The following is a 22,061-nucleotide window of genomic DNA, read 5'->3' as shown; positions in this document are numbered from 1 at the left end:
CACTAAAACAAACGTAAAATATTTTTAAAGACTGCTCAAAAAATAAATTAGAACATTTTACTAATACCATACATCTTATCAATACATCTTAGCCAATAAATGAACGATTAAATGAGTATAACATTACATATAGTATAAATAGTCAATCCTATGCATGTCATTATTATCCAAGTGCTGAATTTGTGTCACACACGCCAATGTTTACAGCTGTTACGTTGATCAAATGGCTTTATACAAAAAGCTAGTGTAGAATGTTAGCGTCGGCTGCTAGACTTTTTAAAATTTTAAACTTATTTTCTAAAAAACTGAAACCCTAAACTAAAATTATGGTTTCGACATTCCCTAGTTCTCAAAATAACTTTCTTTCAACACAAAAATCATGAAAATCCGTCAAGTGGTTGATTCAGAATCGTGAAATAAAAATACCCCTGTCACGTTTTAATATATAAGATTGTTTATACTATTTTATTTTTACTGTTCAGAGCGGAAAATACAATTTTTAACTAAAATTTTGACCCCTGAAAAAGAAATATTTCTACTGCTTAAATTACTTATTCATCGAACAAATATGATTCTACAAGGTTTTGATTTGAAATTTGTGACACCTTCAAACTTGGTTTCACATTAGATCAATGGATTTCCGAATCAGCTTAAAAACAATATCTGCACTCGCATTATATTACGTATATATTTGTACTCACAGAACTAGGTGAGGATCTCAGTTTGATTAATACAATTAACTATCCAACTAACTGATCTTTAACTAGTTTACTTTCTAAAGGATCGTTAACTAATTAAAGATTGTTTAAAACCGCCCCATAGTTAACTTCCAGGAAATAATTACTGGGTTAAACGAGGTAACTGCAGTTAAGAACTCAAATTGCTATTTATCAATTACCAATTGAGATGAAGACGCCACCTAGGTGGTATGGTATTTGATAATTTAAAATCATTGGAAGTTAGCTGGTCTAGTAGCAGAGTGTGTGACTTCGTCCCAGAGGTCCTAGGTTCAAGTACCACTAATCACCAATGGATAAAATCTAAGTGATAATGACACAACCTCAAGGCCTGGCCTGAAATAATTTGAAAAATCCCAGGCTAGAGCCTCGATTAAAAAATAAAATCCCTCACACAAATCTGGGAACTACAATACAACCGTGCGTTCGTTGCCTTACATTTTATTGTCATGATAAAATTAATACACCGTAAACATTGATTGGTTTGTAATTAGTTTGAGGTGTAATCTATTTGGTCAAGTATGCTTTTGACACAAATTTCATCATCAAATAATTTTATTTCTGCAACTACCTACTTTTATTTTATCAAACATAATTATTTTTACCTCCTCTATTAGGTAAATTTACTTCTGTAATATTTACGGCGCAAACAATCAATCATTCAATTAAATTGGAAGGAAGACTGTATTAATCTGGTTTTACATTACAGGACATGAAACTTAAGAAAAATATCTCATCACAAATGCTTTATATAGGTACACCTAATGTATCTGTAGGTTTTACCCTACTGAAGTAATGCTTTTAGGGTCACCTTTGTCAGGACATCCTTGGTGGATCTGTGGTCATAAATCCAAACACTCTAAACAGACGAAGTAATGTTATGTGGTACTGAGTGCAGTAAAGCTACCACAACGAACACTACGAACACTAAATCACGAAAACGTGCACTCGCTAGAACTAACATTATCTGATCTGAGTGCATCTGTGAACATAGTGGTTACTGTGACTAGACTATAGTTGTAGATGAAGTAATAATTCACTTTGAAGTCTGCAACGTCACAAGATATCAGCAGGGAAGTGGATAGAAGCACAGAATATAGATATTGTCTGTAATAGAAGTCAATTATCCATCCCTACACTCCGAATACATGATTATAAAATTTTCATGAGTATAATTCGGACATTAAAAATATTGTGAAGAGTACTGTGCACGTTAAGTGATGTTTACACTGCAATATTATGATAATGATATCATCAACAGTGGGAAGAGCCACTCTGATGGTTACAGAAGTTTGGATTAGATAACACATTAGTGCGTATACAGTACTTAGAATAATTGTCATACTTTAGTAAGCTTTTGTAAAACACCCAAAGTCAATCCTAAATCTTAGCTTTTAGTTAAAACTGTGTTCCAGTATTAGTCTTGATGGAAAATAGTAGTTTTCATCACTAGGAGCGAAAGTGGCTCTTTTTGGTACGTAATTGAGTTTTACGTAAGTACGGAAATTGTACGGAAATACGATTAAGTGCCAAAAAGACACTTTCGCTCCGTGTGATGAACAACTATTTTCATCATGCTGTGAAAATAACCTTCTAATCGTTACAAAATTAGACCACGTATTTTCAGGTTATACAAATTCGTAATCAATGTTCGTTTTTACTAACATAGCTTAAAATATCGTGTGATTAGCAGCGTTTCCATAATGCAATAATAACATTTTTGAGGTTAGCGAACCGAAGAATTCACCATGTATTTCTTTTCCCTGCTTGAAGTGCCCAAAAAATTATGATTTTGCGTACGATTTAGAAAACAAAAAATATCTGTTTTCCGGACAGTATGATGAAATAGTATATTTCACTACTAGTCAAGAAAGTAACCCAAACCCATTTCGGGACGAGATAGTGTTTTACATGCGAGTCGAAGACGAACATTGGAAACACTATCTAGCCCCGAAACGGGACTTTCGTGACGAGTATTGAACGATACTTTTTATCACGATGAAAAAAACTACTTCATCAAACTAAAAAAAATATCTGATATTTCGTTTTATTCTTAAAAACAATACGACTGTACAATTAAAATTGATTTTAGTGTAAAATTCAGCTGATTGCAACTTTGTTGATGTCATGCAAAGTATTGTTTGTGTAGCGAAAGTAACGTTTGTGTTAGGAAAAGTCAGCTGATCACTATTTGTTTTTGTTGTATGGAAATTGAAGATTTTCCAAGATCTCAGCTGTATGGAAATGGGCTATCTTCGAATACAGAGTGATGAAAACTATATTGTTGGGCTAACAATGCCATAAGGATGGCCTTTTTGAATTGGTCAGATATAAATAAGGTTAGTGTACTGACTATACTGTATTAGGTTGGCCAAGCCATCGATATCTATTAGCCAAGCTGAGCCTCAATTAATTGGTAATATCTTTGACTATTTAGTCAATGGTAATATGCATAATCAACACAAGGAAACATCATTCAAAGCACCTAAAATTTTACAATGTATCTAACTTTAATGTTCTATAATGTGTTGATGTGTAAACCCGAACGTTTTTTATGTCCGAGCTTCACATCTTAAGAGGCTAGTTCCAGCCCAGAACTGTTTTAAACATTACTTCAGGCTAGTCCTAGAGGGTAGCGGAATTATAATATGAATACAATCCATTTGTGATGGCGATTGGCAGGATTTGAACACAGGACCTCAGGCACCGAAGCCCCAACACTAGACCATCTCCCAAAAACCCGAACATAGCAGCTTCTGAGTTTTTTTTGACAAGACAAGCCTTCTTGTATACAATGTGTATATAATTTTACATGAGTTTCGTAAGCACTTCAATAAATTCAATATATTTGATCAAATAGTTTAACGTGCCTTTAGCACTCTACTCACACTATACGTTTAGAAAGTTTACAGGATACATTATATACATGTAGCAGTTTTATGTGTATTCCTTAATTAGGACAAGAACTAAATATTGTTTTATCCAACAAACATCACACCAAGAACTTTTCACGCACGGTAGACTATGCATGTCTTTGTTATGGAAACACCAAAACTCACCGCGCAGAGGTAGCAAGTGCGCAGGCGTAGTGACGGAGTTTGCGCAGTAGACAGTTCCAGCTGCGCGGTCCGACACTGACTGGCGCGATGGTGGCAAACGGACCAAGGCCACCCGCCAAATAGTAATCAGCTGTTGCTGATACAGCCCTGGAGTTATCTCCGCTCTCTTATCACTACTGGTTAAAACTTATTACTTGTAGTATAAACGAAATATTTGTTTAGTGATCAAAAGGTTGTATTGTTATAGGCCTATATATGTAGAACGTCCTCTTAATTATTGTTGTGCCACATTTTTAAAATTATATTTGAAAAATTTTGAAAGACTTTACATTTTTTACATGTATACATGATATAAAATAAACATTTATGTACCAAAAAGGTAGTGGATAAACAGCTTATATGGAACTGTATTATCCAATCAATATTTTCCTTGATGGCTGTCTTATAATTCTTGATGTGTACCTTGGCATCAAGAACAAAGCATACAATAATAATGTGAATAATTAATTATTATTGAGACTGGGTTCACAAAAGATTTATCTAAGTAAGAGTGAGATATGAGAGTGAATTTTATGAGACATATAGTTGATTGTTGATTGTATCAAACTCTTCCGTTTCTCAACTAGGTAATCCTGTATAGAAGGAAACACTTATTATTCTCAAAATAACTATCATACTTTATGAAGCAATAGCAAGGAGTACAGTTTTGATCCAACATTATTCCAAGAATTAACATTTACCCAGCGAAATGGAGAAACTGTTTGTATGAGAGTATTTTATCCAATAAATCAACCTTCAGTTTTAGTTTTGTCTTCTCATCATAAACAAAGGCAATCTCCAATATAAATATTCTTGAAAGAGGGTATTTTTTTTAACCAAGTAAGAGAAATATGAGAGTGGATTTTAAGACACTGGACTCGTTATTTTTTTATTCTGAGATTTTATAAAATTCGCAGAGTGGTAATCCTGAATATAGAGTAAGCACTTGGAACTCTTTTTTAAAAAATTGTCAAATTTTATGAATAATTTTCAGATAAATGAATTTTGATAGGAGTGTATAGAACTTTTATAAAATCTGCTTTTCACTATTCTATTGTTTCCTTGGTTCTGGTGACACAATAGTCTACATCTTGTTTGTTGAAAAGTTTGTTTAAGATGTTATCACAAGACCTCTGATATTCTTCTGTTTCACTATGCTCTATTGGCCTACACCACTGATAATTCTCATCATAACAGAGCACACCAAACAGTAAGTGTATTTTTATTTATTAGTTGTGAATTTATTTACAGATAGGTAGTAGGTATACAAATATTACAATGAATATTACTGTAAGTGTGTGTAGTGATGGGACACATTAGGAATTTCTCTGATACAGTAAGGGATTTTAGAGATTTTTTTAAATCTTTGACATTAATTTAAGATTTATTACTACATAGCTACTAATGAAAAGTGGAGTAGAGTATTTGAATTCCATTGTTGAAACAGCTGTTCCTTATAATCAGATTTTAACTTTTAGCGAATTTCCCTATATATAGGGAAGTAGCTATTACCGTAGGTGGCATGGTAAGACCTAGGCTCGGGACCGATTTACTTTTTCATTTTGATGTCCCCAGAGGCCAAAAACAACATTTATTAAAATTTTTATATACAGTATCCGTAAACACGATAACTTGAGTGATTTTTGTCCGATTTTGATGAAATTTGGTTTGAAGGTGTAAGGCGGGATAAACTTGAATCATTTTGCAAACCAGGATGATCGGATGAAGGGAACGGGGTGTTACGGGGGGGGGGTTGGGGGGGTTTATGGGGTAAAAATTGTTTTTTTTTAATTTTTGACTCTCTAAACACAAAAGATCCCAATTTCTCTCCAGATCTTTTTAAAGAGCTTAAAAAAAATTTAGTATATCAATGTGTTTTTGTACAATTATTGGTTTCGAGGAAAATTAAAAAAAAACTTTTTTTTTATTCCCATGTTATTTGTATGGAGAATATTGTAAAATGTTGTAGTTTGCTTGCTTATGAATATATTTTTATCAACCTTTGGTAATTTTTTTATTTTATACTAAGTTATTAATATTTTACAAAAAAACACACTTTATTACCCTCCCTGTAGCAGCAAGCCTAGGTACTCATAAAACCTAATGTTAATTAAATACATTTTAATTGAAAACCAATTCAGGCAAATGGAAATTCGCTTAGTCGGCAGGTTTGCTGCAGTGGGGGTATTTTTAAAAGGTCTCTTCCAACACAACTGAAATCTTAGGTGCTGGAAAGTCAATTTTAGAACACTCTATGGTTACAAATAATTAGTTACTGTATTTGCACAATCATATAATTATCAATTATCATTAAGATGCGGACACCACCTAGGTGTGTATAACCCAAATATGAGTGAAGGATGAGTGTAGAATGGTGTGTGTTTATCTGTGTAGCTTTGTTACTGACTAAGATCAGTGGTTTCATTAGTCAGGATCATTTATTTAAAGCCCAATGATCAGGAACAGCTGGGTCTAGTTTCGAACCATCAAAAAGCTACTGACTTTTCTCAGGATCGATCTCTAAAGGCTTAGTTTCTTTTTGCATTAACTTTATTGAACCTGTTATGCTAACACAAACAAACAGCATAATTTAATTATTCTATATATTACGGTTATGCTCTTTTAAATATGCCAATATTATAAATGTAAACTTAAACTTACCAAGCATTGTTTTATTTTTCTAAGTTTTAAAAGTAATATAACAACAAAATTTAGGCTATAATTATGATTGTCCCATAGCCACCAAAGATATACCGGTATTTGATCTTATAAGGATTTGATATATATACTCTATAACAGAATGCTGCAATTCTTTTTCTACAAACAATAGTTTTATTTCTCATCTAATTTCTCTTTTTTATTTCAGGGAAAGTATTTACCCCACTCACTATGATCCTGAGGACGGAGAGACGTTCGACTTCATCGTTGTGGGGGCAGGGTCTGCGGGGTCGGTGGTGGCCAATCGTCTGACGGAGCCTTCTGATTGGTCGGTCCTGGTCATTGAAGCTGGGTACGACCCTCCACTACCCTCAGACATGCCTGTGCTCTTCCCCTGGCTGCAGAAAACAGAGATAGATTGGAGGTACAAGACTGAACCGGGATTTGGACACTGTCTCGGTATGGAGGACCAGAGGTGTTACTGGCCGAGAGGAAAGGTACTTGGTGGAACAAGTGTGATTAACTTCATGATCTATGTAAGGGGCAATGCAAAGGATTACGATGGGTGGGCGAGAGATGGCAACGTAGGATGGGCGTACAAAGACGTTCTCCCCTACTTCAAGAAGTCCGAAGATATAAGAGCTGAAGAGGTCTTGGATACCCCGGGTTATGAATATTATCACGGTAAAGGTGGTTATTTGAAAGTAGAAACATGGGAAAAGGAAGAAGTTCAACCCTTGGTCGATCATTTCATCAGTGGAATGCACGAAATAGGACACAATCTAAACAAGGATTGTAACGGTGCAACACAAACCGGATATGCAACATTGCAAGCGACTCAGGAAGACGGACGACGGTGTAATACTGCCAAAGCGTTCTTAGCACCGATCAAAAAAAGAAATAATTTAAAAATATGTAAAGGTGCTCTGGCTACTAAAATATTGATAAGTGAAGACGGAAAAACCGCTTCTGGTATTGAGTTTACAAACAGAGATGGTGTATCGTTAAAAGTCTTTGCTCGGAAGGAGGTGATTTTGTCTGCTGGAGCTGTTAACAGTCCACAACTGTTGATGTTGTCTGGGATTGGTCCAAGAAAACATTTAGAGGAACACAACATCACAGTGGTTCAAGATTTACCAGTCGGAGAAAACTTACAAGACCACGTTCTAACATATGGAATGGTCATTACACTCAACTACACAAAACCTGATGAAGGAGTAGTGGCAGCGTTCTTAAAGTACGTATTTAAAAAACAAACCCATCTTTCCGGATTCGGCCTCGGTTCTCTGACAGCATTTATTGACTTGATTGACAACGATGACAATCCAGACATTCAAATGTATTTTGTCGATTTCTCCCAAGATTTCCCAGGTTTAAAAAGAATTTTATCCGACACGGGTCTCCGGAAAGATATAAGAGATCAGTATGCAAAACTTCACTCTGAATCGTACATAGTTCTTGTTCTCACTTCATTGCTCAATCCGTACAGTAAGGGAAGAATTTCATTGAAATCTAAAGACCCCACGATGCAGCCTAAAATAGAAGCTGGGTATTTCTCTAATTACAAAGACATTCAGACACTTCTGACCACCTATGATATAGCGACAAGTTTGGTAAAAACAACCGGCCTTAGGAGAGTCAACGCAGAGCTACATGAAATTAACGTCACAGAGTGCAATAGATATCCATTTGCTTCAATAGCATATAGAGACTGTTCTCTTAGATATTTGACAGCAACAACTTACCATCCAAGTGGCACGTGCAAGATGGGTCCTGCAAGCTCTTCAGATTCAGTGGTTGATCCATACCTCAGAGTTAAAGGTGTCAACAATCTGCGGGTGATTGATGCATCTATCATGCCTAATATTGTAAGGGGTAACATCAATGCTCCGGTTATTATGATAGCTGAAAAAGGATCCGATCTCATTAAACAAACGTGGTTGCCAAAAAGTGATTAGAAATTGTGTAGTTATTTTATCACCTTATGGTATGTGTTGAAACCTTAAATAATTGAAACATGAATGTAAAATATAAAATAATAATAATTTTTATATTTTTTTTAATAAAGCTATAAAAATTGGAGCTATTACAGTACTTTCAATATTAAACATAATTTTTCACCAAGAATCAAGAGCGTTAAAAATTAACTGAAAACTTTCATTGAATTTCAAAGGGTTTTTGGTAACAGGAGATAAAAAGCATGAACAGTTCTGAAATCACATATGAACAAAATATTTAACTACTACTCTTCAACCATGGGTTTTTTGTTGTATATTTATGTCAATTTCAATTTTATGTCAATTATGATATGTTAAATTGTTTCATACAATACAGAAGTAGCAGTGGACAAATTTGAGGTGAAGAATGGTTAGCTATAATCATAATCACAATAACGGATAAAACACAAAATGGATTTAAATGCTTCTCTCTTGTTAGGCAACTGTATACCATAATTATATCATAGCAATCAGTAAGAGGCCAGAATCCCATAAACTAATAAGAGCAAAAAGGTCTGTTTTTTTTTTTTTTTTTGCTTGTCGATATGTTTGCTTGGCACGTTTTATTAAAATTTGTGTTTATATTCTTTATACATCAGTGTTGTAGATGTTTTGTACCAATAAAAATCTTCAACTGGATGGGTTGAAAACAATTTAAAATCCAACACTGGACATAAAGTTACAAAATAAAAATAAATCAATGTTCAGAAGCTGTTTCTAAATATAAGTTTTAAATGTAATTTCTTAAGTTAATGAACTCGAGGAACGAGGAACACTTGTTTCAGTTAAAATATGAACAGTATTATGAATCATTGCATAAAGTAGTATCTCCATTATTGTGTTACTGTTTTTTTTTTTATGTAGAAGGATGAGGTGCAGTACTTAAAATGATTAAATATAAGATTGACCTTATATTTAATACCGATTTTGACATAGCTAACGCTAATTGAATTTGGTTGATTTGGCTGAATAAATGACTTATGACATATGACTTAAATATAGGTACACTACTACGGAGCTATAATACAACACCTAATTGTTGTAAGGGTTTGTTTCTCGAGTTTTTGGCTGTTAGCAACTTTGGTGTTAATATTTCAAGTTGTGGCATAGATTTGGTCCATATAACGAGATGGTCTGGTTAGGGCCTGGAGATGTAGGCTTAAATCCTGCAAAACACGAATGTTTTTTATATTGCATTAATATGATGACTCCAAATTAGGTCCAGTAGGCCTGCTGTATCTAGAAAATTAAAAAAAGATCTTTTAATTTCAGGGGAGGAGAATTTTTTTTCGGAGAACCATAATGTTTTTTTACAATAATTAATACCTACTGTTCTTTGTATGGTCACCATTTACCGGTAATGGTAATTGAAAAGGATTTTATGTATTTAAATATTTCAAGCGTAATAATTCAAAGCTTATTTGACTTTTGACTGTAATTTTATAAAAGGTTTTTTGATAATAACGTACAATAAGGCTGATTAGATAATGTTTATCCAACACTATTAATTACCATTAAATTGAGTGTTACTATAAGTAACACAACTTATTATTAAAAGCTGAAGATTGATGTTTGATGAATTTTAGTACAATTTATAAACCCCTCATTGTGGCCCTGATGAAAAATATGTGTGAAATACTATGTTTTCCGTAATAATTTTATTATACAATAACTAAAATCAAAGCGCTAGGACCACAGCTTCATGCACCAAACCTTTGGCTGCCAAATGTATCCTGAATGTTCTAGATTTTGAGAAAGTTTAGGACTTATTTAGGTTATGTTTGATTGTTTGACTTTGTTGTTTGGTTTGGTTATGGTTACTATCTTGTTATTGTTTTACCAGATTCAGGATTTAAAGAGAAAGGAATTGGTATAAATCTCTAAGTCAAATGTAAAAAATGCATCGTAATTAAGTAATTAACATGGAAAAGAATAATCTACTATTTGTGTTAGACAAATTAGCTCATACAGACATTAAAGGTACCGTAAGCTTAGAACTATGGCAAGACTATGTTTACAAGTTATTTTTTGCCTCACTATTAAAGACAAGACATTTCCATATTAATATATTTAACGTTACGGGTACAGTTTCTTAACTGGGCTATGCTAATATCGATTGAAACTATCGATTCGATTAGTCGTTCATGCGATTTTTTTATTAGCAAGTTTGGTTGGTTAGGTTAGATTATAATATTTTAATTTTATAATAGAGATATTAAAAAATATCGATTATTAATCAATATTTTCAATTCGATAGATTCAATCGATATTAGCATAGCCCCGTTAAGAAACTGTACCGGTACCCAAAGTGACCGATCGAGATACCTACTATGCCTATATGGTGGATTTAGGCTAGGCCTACATAATAATGTACTTCTAGTTTCAATGCCTGAAACTGTTTCTTTGGTTCAGTACCTACTTATTGGACCCTATGTTTTTTTCAGGTTTCAGTTTTAATTCAAGGAAAGATTTTTTAAAACAGATTAGGCCTACGCCTATAATATATTTTCAAATAGTTGTTTAGCCTTCGGATTACTGCATTATTAGTTAGGCTACTTAAAATTATTTACAATACCAGCATGTAGTAATCCTTCGTTGATGTTTTGGCAATTAGTTTCGGTTCCTCTGAACCATCATCAGGCCTCAAGGTGCCAGGTAATCACTTCATTCGAAGTTCGTTAAGTAACAAACAGGATTCAATAAATAAAACATATCACCGGTCACGATCGGTTCTGTCAATTTGCCATTGTGTTTTTTTGTTATCGTGTGTTGTATATATGTTTTATTTATTGAACTCTGTTTGTTAACGACCTTCAAGTGAAGTGATTACCTGACACCTTGAGGCCATGATGATGGTTCAGAGGAAATGAAACTAGTTGCCTAAACAGCAACAAAGGATTACTATATATGCGGATATTGTAAACCATTTTACCTATTATATAATTTTTATCAATAGCCTACTTGTAGGGTATTAAGTTAGGTTTTGTGGAGCATATTATTATGTTGTACCTACTTAACTAGTCCAAATTTCATGGCCTGATAATGTAGTTACTCTTGCAAAGAAGCCAATGGCCAGCTACTAGGGAACCTTTTTGTTCACAAAATCTGAAATGCCACACACTCTGCTGTTAATCATTCTGAAATTTCTTCTTCTAACATCACAGCTTATGCAGCGGCACTCAGTTATGGATGAGTGGTATTGCCTGTTAAAGTTAGGCTAATTAAGTTAGCGAACTGAAACATAAAAATACCATTTAGCACAGGTTTATAAATGCATACAATAGGCCTTTCTTACATGGGCGTCCATCTAAATGTTCCATAATATATGGGGGTATGGATGGTAAGAAATCTTAACCCCAGTAAAAAGGCGGTTCAGGGGTTTAGGTAACCATGGATAGGTAGCCATAACTTTGTTGTGTTGCCTATTCAATCCAATGCTCGCCTGGTAATTAGAAGGTTGCCATTTAAATTCAAAAAAGTGTTTCACTTTTTGACGCTTCGACATTAGATTTAGCTGTCCTTTATAATTGCTCTTGGTATAAATGTTTCACACACCCTGGTGTATTGGAATCGCAAAAACCCAATCTAATCTGATGCATTATGCTTTTTTCAGGTATTGCAGGAAACATTGACGACGCTTTTAAAGATACTCAACAAACCTTAGAAGAAGCTGTACCCAACATATTCACACTTTCAGAGTTGCAGCATTTATCAAAAAGTGAAAAACTTACAATTAATGATCATACCAGGTAATTTTTTCTTCCTCCCAGTAAAATCATTTATGTTTTACGTCAACTGTAACAGTAGCCCATGATAGACTTTCCACATTATTATGCTATTGTATACCAGTTTTTTTTTATGACATTTAGATTTGTTTATTTTGCTTCAGCTATGAAAAGTTCATCTTCTTGAGCCTAGAATGTCTGCTAAGGCTGAAGGGATGCCTGGAGAGGGAGGAAGACGAGACAGGGCGGTTATTGAGTGTCGCCCACCAGAGGTCAGTGAGGTTGTTGTTGGATCACATCGTAAACTTGGGTGTCTGGCCGAACTTACTCCCGGGAGTGAGCCCTCCTGTCAACCTCGGAACTGGCAGTGACTTGCAGAACTCATTCTCTGATTTTGAGGTTGGTTTATATATACTAGCAGAGTACCCGTCCTTCTTACGGGGTTGGCGTATGAGTATAAAATGCTTATTGCAGTCATACTCGTGCTTTGCATTTGCAATGGCAGAGGACACCATTTAGGAAAATTTTATTCTTTTAATTTATGGTATACTATAGTATAGCACATCTACCATAGCCATAATGTTCTACCACTACACCTAAACAAAAGAAAAAAGTAAAGTTCTCATAGCCTTTTATTGCTGCTTGGTTCAAATTAGCTGTTGTCATGATTGCAAAAATAAATAATATTGCTGCACCAATTGCTGTTGGTATCATAGAACCAACTTGTGCAGTTGAAAAAGCTGACAAAATTCTTTCATTCCTTTTAAATATGAATACTCATAAGGTTAACATGGGAAACTCTAGAGCCACTGGGGCAGAGTGCGAAAGGATTTGTGAGATAAGAATATGTCTATATGTTAATCGGGAATGTGAGCTATCATCATGGCAAATTTCAACCCAATCCGACCAGTAGTTAATGCGTGATTGAACTTTAAAAAAATCCAAGAAACAATTTTAAAAGAGATTTAAGCTGAATGTCCTATCATGTCATTACGTTGACACCAATTTGTGTGCTTAGTAATAAATGGTTGGTGAAATCCTGATACAAGCATATGTACGTGATTTTCAAAACCAACTACTAATACATTATTTTATGTTTTCAGAAATACAAATGCCTCTGCCTGGTCACCTCAGGGCTTGTTGAGCTTTACCACAACGACACACTCCATGGCATCATTCTGCCTCAGTTCCTCACACCTCTTATGTGCAGCCTTTGTCAACTGACCATGGGGCCGCTGAAGAAGTCCTCAGATACTTACCTTCAGCTGCAGAAGGAGCGTCTTGTCTACCAACACCATCTAGACAATGTGCTGAACAAACTTTACCAGCCGATGGTCATCAAAGAGTTGATGATTATTGAGGGAAACCGAGTAGGTGAAAATCAATTTTGGATTTTTGCACACTTTGAAATTTGATGTCATACTTTAAACCCGTTATGCACTGCAACACTGCATAACTGTGTGAAAATTTTAGAACAAAATTCTATCCCTTTAAGTTTGACTCCCAATATTTCAACAGTAGGCTTTATCTTGATAGGTTCTTAGAATAAAAAATGGAGTATTACTCTTTATTTTTTAAATAGTTAACGAGTAGACCACACAAAATGGTTCAATGAATTTTGATTAGGCTTGTGTTGATTGTTGATACCACCGATGCTTGGACATTGGTATCGGTATTGAGAATAAGTCATTAAAAGTGAATACCAATACCCGTACTGAGAGATTGTACGATCCAAAATGTTATGCTTTTCGATATGTTGTTTACAAGGCTGCAGGAAATTATTAGAACTTTTCCTTAACCCCGGAAGACAATGATAATGTCTGTCAGTATTTAATGTAAATCAATATTATCGTGATTGCACAATCTAAATGTTTGTGTATTCATGCCATTTTTATATTTGTGTCAGCCTTGTTTTAATTGTGTTATTGACTAGTTGAAAGCTTTGAATACGTTGTCTTTGCAACTAAACATGTTGAATTGGCTGGTTTTCATTGTTGCTTTATTTTTTTCTTTACTTAAATAACATCCTGTTACACTAAATTTTGTTGTTCATACAACTTTAAAAACGTTAACCTAATTGAAATAGTTTAGTTTTCTCATGGTTTTCTCCCCTTACTTTCACAGAAGAGTCCAAAGTGGCTAAAGCAAGGTGTTGGTAGACTGTTGACGCAGCAGTTACATCGACCTCATGGTGTGTTGGCAACACTAAATGCTGTGAGAGATGCTGCCAACTGTGCAGCACCAAATACCTCGACCCACCTTGAGTCTGTAGCTAGAGTCATTACTGCCTCTCCGGCTCTCAATGTTATCTGTCCTCAGGTAGGTGGTGATTTCTTTTGTATGCTTTGTGTCTTTCAAAGCTGTGGCATTTTTTACCCTTTTTTGTATAAACTGCCCTAACAATTTTCTTCTCACTACAACGTTGGACTGTCCTTAAAAGCATCAATAAATATTTGGGAACTAATAATATTGCTTGGAATCAAAGCAGCAAGTTACAGGACAAGCACTTACTCATTGACTGCTAAAAATTAAAAAGCAAAACCCAAAAGATCGGCAAAGTTTCAAAAAGTGAATATACTGTTACTGTTAGAACAAATTTCAAGTTCCATTCAAGATCCATAGGCCTATATTCTCTACTACTTTATGCATTTGATACATGGTTGTTTTTTCATATTATTTAATTTGTCCCGTGGTTTAGATACATTTTATACTTCAAGCATAATTAGAGCTGCAGTAGTGTCTGAAAATCCTAAAGAGTTAGGCCTACATAAAGTGGTGTCTATTAATGCAATTTTCACTATGTTATAACCAATTCCATTTGAAATTAATTGCAATTTATTTAATACTTTCTCCCCAGATTCTTGAGGTGTTGGACTCGAAGGAGGCAGAAATCATCAAAGTTGGAGTGATTTGCGTCAAAACACTTCACAACCGAGATCCTGATGCGTGTGAATCTCACCTACTGCAGCCAATCACAAGACCTCTCTTGAATGCTGCTTCTGAACAAGAAGTCACTGTTAGTCTCCAAAGACTTCACAGGTGTTTTTCTGTCCCAGCCAGTGATCTATGGTGTCTTCCAGTGGAGCTTCTCACACCTTACATCCATGTTTTGTTCTCTCTCTACACCAAAGTCTACCAAAGTGTTTCATCCGTTCGTCAAACTGTAGAAGATTTAGTGTGGAGATTTTTATCGAAATGCAAAGAACCTATGTTGAACGTCATTTTACGTTGTCTTTTATACCGAGAAAGAGTTAGTGGGGTACACATTAAGGACGGTTTGGAATTTGTTTTCGGAGATGATGGAGGCGTGCAACATATTGAATCAGATGTGGAACACTCTTTAGAGGAGTTCGGAGATTGTTTGATGATACTGTTGGAGAGAAGAGATAACTCTGGTATGTTGGGGAACAAACTTTTTACAACACTTCTTGAATTTTCCTCCGAGAAAAAAGAGTGCACCATTGATGGATTCGAACAACAACTGGTCACTTTGAAACTACTCGCTGTGCTTTCAGAAAACGCAGAAGTGCAGAAGAGTTTAAGCATGAATCCACAACCTGTCGTGAACTTTTTGAAAACAATGATCGAAAGGCATTCACACAATGAAGAAAATGTGGAAATTATTTGTTTGGTTTTGGTTGTTCTGAATGTGATTCTCAACGATAGCATTCATTCAAAATCGGTTAACTGGAAATTGTTCAGTCCACTTGAAGAACCGCTGTTGAAGCTTAAAGGTGAAGCTAAAAGTACCGAACTACAGATGTTGGCTGAAGAGGCGTATGAAGTGATAACGTCTAGAGGTGTTGTTAGATCTAAAAATAATATTGCGAGTAATCAGAAAACTCGGCAAAATAAACCGCCAGAAATTAAAAGTGCTGCAGCGGAAAAAGATCTATTCAGAGAGGCCCTGAGGGACTCATGTGATCCACTACTTCCTGTTAGAGGACATGCTCTTATACAACTCGGAAAACTTCTGGCCTCTGGTGACAAACTGGCAAAAGTGAAAAAGGATCAGATTCTATGCATTTTTCAGGTATGTGAAATGGGTCGGTTTCTTTTAAGTTTCCATCTTATAATAAATCTTGAATGAAGATTGTTAGCTGAACTCAAAAAAGGTATTCTCGTCACTTTTGTTTCTTAACATTGGCTAGTACAGCATTGACTTAGTCAATAAAAATTGTCATAGCTAAAGTCGTATATTTACTGCCATTCACCCTTTTATTGATTTATAACAGTTAAGTAAAGTGTTAAACACTCAGGAAAATATACTAAATACTTACCAAAGAAGAATCAGGGATGGCAGAATTACCCACAAACCCTTAAATACCAAATACCTTGGACCAGTTTTCAATCCACCAAATGTATTATTCAAATCCAAAGATTATTAGAATGTATTCTACATTAAAATTTTTTCCGCTTCTCATTTTTTATCAAATCTTCCCTATATAAATTCATCATTGAAATTACCAGTATCTCAACAACAATTAATTAATTTGTTTGTTTAATTAGTAATGAATAATCACTTTTTTACTTTCTGGATCCTATATCAGGTCAGTATAAATTGGTTGAAAAATTTGTAACCTGTCAATTTTTGATATATTGAATTTACATTTTATACATGCCTTTCTGTACCACAAACACACATACTAATTCATACTAGGACAACTTATAAGGAAAATTTATCTTATGTTTCAGGAAAATTTGAGAGAAGAAGACTCATTCCTTTATCTCAGTGCCATTGAAGGGCTGTCTACTGCCGCTGCTGAATTTCCAGACAGTGTCATTTTGTCGTTGACTGAACAGTTCAGCCGTCGGACTCTGAAGCCCGAGACTAGAATGAAAGTGGGCGAGGCCTTAGTAAAAGTCATCAAGGTGCTTGGTAAGTTCAAATAATGGTTCAAGTTTTGTAGTTTTTATGAGGGCCGTCCGGAAATATCAGATATTTCGCATTGGTTCTATCACTGCCAATTTTGTATCATAAGCCTTCCTACACTCAGGACGCATCCAGCTACGGTAATGTTAGTGTAATTTCTCTTGTACTTCGTCTGTATTGGATTATCAAAATGCGCGCGCCATTGCACTTTCCCATAATTTGTGAGATGGGCTCTGTGGTAAGATATTGTTTAGAAATTTTACCCGCCAATTGATATTATAATTGTCATGTCATGTTTGGGATTTTTATGGCAAAGAAGTAATGAGCGAAGACGGAGAAAGAAGTTGTGCATAGACTTCAAAATAGCTTAAAACTTTGTTTCCGCTTTTGTTGTAGTCTTCCATGAATATCAGTGTATGTTTGTGTGATCATCTGTTAAGATTTTTGGAAACCACTGGGCAGAAAAATCGTAGAAACCAAGTTATTCAAGGCGTTTCTATGAACCAAACTTTGTAAAATTTGGAGAAAATGATCCTAGAGTTCCATAATTGTAAAACTGTGATTTTCATAGATTTTGTCATTGAATTTCCTTACCAGTTCAACCGTCAGACATGGCCTAACACTACGGTCCTGATCGTGAACATTAGTTAACTGAAATTTGTAAAGTTAATACACCACTGACCCACTTAGTAAACATTACATACCTAGTGATAAATTTCAATTAGCCAACAAAAATTTGACCACAGAGCACATCTAAATACTGGCAGGATTTACAATGGCGCTAATATTAACACTCAACTGTAGACAAAGTACGAGAGATTTGATACGCACAAGTACGTAGCTGGATGTGCACTGAGTGTAAAAACACTCTGGTGCTAAGGTGGCAGCGATAATTGCACTGCTTCAAGCGGTGCCTCATTTCCCATGACCTATCAAAAGTGCTCTTGTGACCCACTACAGTCTAACCTTGATATAACGAACCTTGATATAACGAATTCCTTGATATAACGAAATTTTTTTAATCCCCTAGAACTCTCCATAAGACACAATGTATATTTTACCTCTACATAACGAACAAACCATAACAACGACCTTGATTTAACGAATTTTTCGTGATTTCGGCTAAAATAAGACACCTCAATATAACAAATTTATCATTGTCAGAACCTCTACATTGCGAATTTAACCTCTGCATAACGAATTGTCTACGTCTTTCCCTCGATATAACAAATCCCCCACCCAATTATTGTTTTGGGAAAATCTGTTTCTTTATCAAATGAAATGGAAAGATCACGTCAGCGCTTGCGCTAACATTCGTCTGCTCCGTTTTACATCTTTGTCTGCTGTCGCTGCGCGCGCTATGTTGCAATGCAACTGAGAACTGATTTCATTCACTGAGGACTGACGACGACGTAATGTTTAGTAAGCTGTGATTGGGCGATATGGGATAGCTATGGTGAATTGTAAAATTTTTGGATAAAGAGAAAGCTAAGAAAGAATATAAAAACAAAACCAAAGAGAAAGAATAGCAACATCGTTATCTTAACATTCCTTTTACGAGTGTTTTTATTATCCTTAAGTTGGCTATGATTATACCCCTTTATAATAACTTATCTAATAATTTATTGTTTTCAATACTATTTGTTTCAACTAGCAACACCAATGCTATATAGTTAATGATTATTATTGACATTCCTCTGTTGTGATAAATCAGTACTGTACTGTAAGTAGCCTACCGGCCTATCACGAGCAGTAGCTTACAAAACTTTCTACTGTTTTGTTTTGTTCTTTACATGGTTTATGACTACGCAATACAGTGTTTGGCTAGGTTTTAGGAGGGTTAGAACAAGCTGTGATTTTAAACTTACAGTTTTTAACCTGTACCAAGGTCAATGCCATTGTCATGATTGCGCAATATTTAAGATCCCTCCCCTTTATTATGCCGGATGATTTAGGTTCTACTGTACAATGTAAACACTGTACTGTAAAGTATTGTAGCGTAGCCTATGCTACTTTAATTGTATTTTAATGTGGTCAAATCCCGACCTATATTGACCGACGCTGGTTCTGAACCTCGACTTAGCGAAATTCCTGCAAACCTAACCTCTATATAACGAACCTCGTTTTAACAAAATCCTTGATATAACGAATATTCAGTTCGGTCCCTTCAGATTCGTTATACTGAGGTTGGACTGTAGTAGGTCGCAACCCACAGTTTGGGTAACGCTAGCTTTAAAAAACTATTTAAACAACAGTTGATCTTTAAATTCTGTATTTTACCTCAATACCTCTATGTATTGATAGTTTTACAAATATTCAATATTTAATGCCTAAACATTTACCTGATACTGCTGCATAATGAAAGTTAAAATTTTTTTCCAATGGAGGGTTTTATCCCTTTAAATGCCTTAACGTTTCTGTTACAGGAGATTTGACACCTGTTTACAAAAGTGAACTGATCAACACTTTCCTTTCCGGGACGAGAGAAGATGATTTCCTAGTACGAGCCTCTAGTCTCTCTAACCTTGGGGAACTGTGTAGGGTGTTGGGGTTCCGGGTGGGACCCATCATAGCTGAGGTAGGGTATACTGTAACATCTATAGTAGAGGTAGAAAGTTAATCATAATATGGTAGGTGGAGTTTGAATAAGTCAGAAACTTGACCAATTATCATGAACATGAACCAAACCAAGTTTGTTAATATTTTTACCTACGACCGTTTTTTAAAGTAGTCATTTCAGTTCAGTTCTTAGAATTGAAAAGTTTCAAAAAACCGCATTGTTTACTTACATAACGGCATAGTTTTACTTAACAACATGGGTAACGGACCAATGAGGTTCAATGATTGAGAGAGAAGAAGTAAAATTGTAATGATTCGAACTTCAACTAATCAGCTGTTCAGGCCAATTTAATGTTTGAGTGTTGCTATTAGTGTTTGGTACAATATTTTGTTGCATCACTGTCAGTGGCAATGAGAGCTTATATAAACGAAAACACAACATCTCTTAGAAGTTATGAGTAGTGATTTTTAGTAATTAAAACACTGTCGTAGGTAAAGTGGTGTACGCAACTCGGGTAAATAGTGTTAACGACACTTGTAGAAGTTTTTAAGGCACTCGCCTTTAATTTTCTACTTGTGTTGGTAACACTATCTTTACGCAATTGTTCGTAAACTACTATAACACGTTTGTCATGCTGAAATAGTTTGTAAACTTTCAAAGGTTTTAAACCATTCCAAATAAATGCCTGAGTTTTAAAATGATTGGAACATTGGAACAGTTATTCAAAGTGAAGTGTGCAGTAACCAGTTACTCAATTAGTTCTTTTGAAGGGAAAGTGGAATGATAAATTTACTCTTTGAAGTAGTCTTGCATTAGGACAAAATATCAAAGTTATATAATTTGGGACATTATACTGTGTATCTATGCGCCTGTGGATTTTTATAATCTCAAGTTAAGCTCTCTAAACTTCTCGTAAAACTACACTATTGGTGTTTTTTTACTGTCAGCTTGGTTGGTACAATGTTGTTGAGCTGTGTTATTGTTTGTTTTTGCATTGTAGGTTTTGATGTGTGTTCGCTGTATAGCCCAGTCTGATCCGTCTGTTGAGGTTCGTAGGGCTGCAGTCATGCTTGTCTCTTTGCTACTGAAAGGACTAGAAAAAGATGTTCTCACAGTGAGTACTGCACTACTTCATTTTTAAATTCTTTTAACTTAGTCATTATGTCATAGGTCCCAAAGTGTTCATTTCAATTTTGTATTCATTATAATCAAAGGATGTGTTAAAAGACATTTCTACTTCTTGTAAAAAAAACTGCAAAAGTACCATAATTGAAATGGTTCACATTGAGAAAGAACAAATTTGTTCTTTAAGTTTCGTATTCCAATGGTATAGACAAGTTAGTTCTAAAATTTACATCATAGGATCACTTTGACTATAATTAAATCTGATATAACTTTTGTTGGGTGTTAAAAAAAACTTGAAAAAAAATACTGCAGTAACTTAGTTCCTTTGCAACCCTAACTACTTCACCGTTTATGTTCAATCTTCAAGAAATTCTCATTTGAGCAATTTGATGTGTCTTATCACGATAGAGGTAATCAAAGATTCAGTAATTGAAACCTAGGAACTAGGAAGGGTGTTTTTTAAGTAAGGGCCCTTCGTGCATAAAGCTCCTTTGATGTTCGCCGCAATGAGGTGGCATGCCACTTGCTGACATAATTTATAAACAGATTTGCACTATTTTCAAACTCTCTAACCTATTTCTGCATTCTTCCCTCCCCTCAATGCATTCAGTCATGTGGCGATGAGTGTCTGAATCGGATTGTTTCTTGCAGTCAAAAAACTTATCAGTGACTTTATCCTGCACATATGGCGGAAGATTAAATAATTTTAAAAAATGTCGAGACCTAGCATACACAGTAGCCACCTCCATCACTGAAATAGTGCGATTCTATTCCCAAATAATGTCGATTAGTGGCGCACCGTCTCACTGCGGCTTACACGCTAACTACAAAGCTAAATGCACAAATGGCTGTTTTATAAAACACACCTCATACTTCTTCCTGAAGCCACAAGTATACTCACACTTTCCTTTTTCAGGTTTTGCAAGATGTGTTGTTAGAACTTTACCACACTCTGAAGCACATTTACAACAATGACCGAGACGATGTGACGAGACTTCACGCACAACTAGCTCTGGAGGAACTCAACGCCGGCACCTTGATGTTTCTTTTCCCCAAACCTCAACTGACCAAACAGATATTTGTACTGGATCCACCCTCGTGATAAACAATTTGGTAACATTATGTCTTAATCAATTCTTCCTTGTCATACCTGGTAATCCACCTTGGCAAATATTCCCATACAGAAATCAGACTAAAAGAGGCTCTAAAAAAGTAGTGAAATAAGATCTAATCAACCCATCAGCCCCGTATCCACAAGTATTTGCCAAAGTTAGTTGTCCACTACTAG

At 35.1% G+C, this 22,061-nt stretch overlaps 3 protein-coding genes across 4 annotated transcripts in view; 2 read left to right on the top strand and 1 right to left on the bottom strand.

Annotated features, from left to right (window-relative positions):
• Nucleotides 1–3,909, bottom strand: part of LOC129001030 (alpha-tocopherol transfer protein-like) — a 43,672-nt gene extending 39,763 nt beyond the window's left edge. Inside the window, exon 1 of one of the 2 annotated variants that reach the window (XM_054428171.1) lies at nt 3,797–3,909. The gene's annotated coding sequence lies outside the window, so the exon portion shown is untranslated. The remainder of the gene's footprint in view (nt 1–3,796) is intronic. The other variant, XM_054428172.1, reaches the window with a different exon arrangement.
• A 1,072-nt stretch (nt 3,910–4,981) lies between these two features.
• LOC129000509 (glucose dehydrogenase [FAD, quinone]-like) lies at nt 4,982–8,451 on the top strand. The gene is made up of 2 exons (XM_054427472.1): nt 4,982–5,045; nt 6,702–8,451. The coding sequence occupies exons 1-2, from the start codon at nt 4,990–4,992 to the stop codon at nt 8,449–8,451; spliced, it is 1,806 nt and encodes a 601-aa protein (XP_054283447.1). The 5' UTR covers nt 4,982–4,989.
• Nucleotides 8,452–10,368: 1,917 nt separating this feature from the next.
• LOC128999954 (transport and Golgi organization protein 6 homolog) lies at nt 10,369–21,880 on the top strand. The gene is made up of 10 exons (XM_054426749.1): nt 10,369–10,470; nt 12,104–12,239; nt 12,380–12,614; nt 13,319–13,585; nt 14,340–14,534; nt 15,073–16,248; nt 16,911–17,094; nt 19,515–19,666; nt 20,649–20,762; nt 21,690–21,880. The coding sequence occupies exons 1-10, from the start codon at nt 10,413–10,415 to the stop codon at nt 21,873–21,875; spliced, it is 2,703 nt and encodes a 900-aa protein (XP_054282724.1). The 5' UTR covers nt 10,369–10,412; the 3' UTR covers nt 21,876–21,880.
• Nucleotides 21,881–22,061: the final 181 nt, after the last annotated feature.

Source organism: Macrosteles quadrilineatus, unplaced genomic scaffold (genome assembly GCF_028750875.1).
Source record: "Macrosteles quadrilineatus isolate MER2022 unplaced genomic scaffold, UCM_ALF_1.0 Scaffold_8__2_contigs__length_117827958, whole genome shotgun sequence".
Taxonomy (NCBI): domain Eukaryota; kingdom Metazoa; phylum Arthropoda; class Insecta; order Hemiptera; family Cicadellidae; genus Macrosteles; species Macrosteles quadrilineatus.
The sequence above is the reverse complement of the archived record's forward strand: the minus strand, read 5'-3'. Positions and strand labels throughout refer to the sequence as shown.

Coding starts and splice junctions, on each gene's coding strand:
- LOC128999954 (XM_054426749.1), top strand. CDS start 10,413: ATGGAAAAGAATAATCTACTATTTGTGTTAGACAAATTAGCTCATACA. Junction 14,535..15,072: donor TCAATGTTATCTGTCCTCAG/GTAGGTGGTGAT, acceptor CTTTCTCCCCAG/ATTCTTGAGGTGTTGGACTC. Junction 19,667..20,648: donor TGGGACCCATCATAGCTGAG/GTAGGGTATACT, acceptor TTTGCATTGTAG/GTTTTGATGTGTGTTCGCTG.
- LOC129000509 (XM_054427472.1), top strand. CDS start 4,990: ATGCTCTATTGGCCTACACCACTGATAATTCTCATCATAACAGAGCAC. Junction 5,046..6,701: donor ATAACAGAGCACACCAAACA/GTAAGTGTATTT, acceptor TTTTTATTTCAG/GGAAAGTATTTACCCCACTC.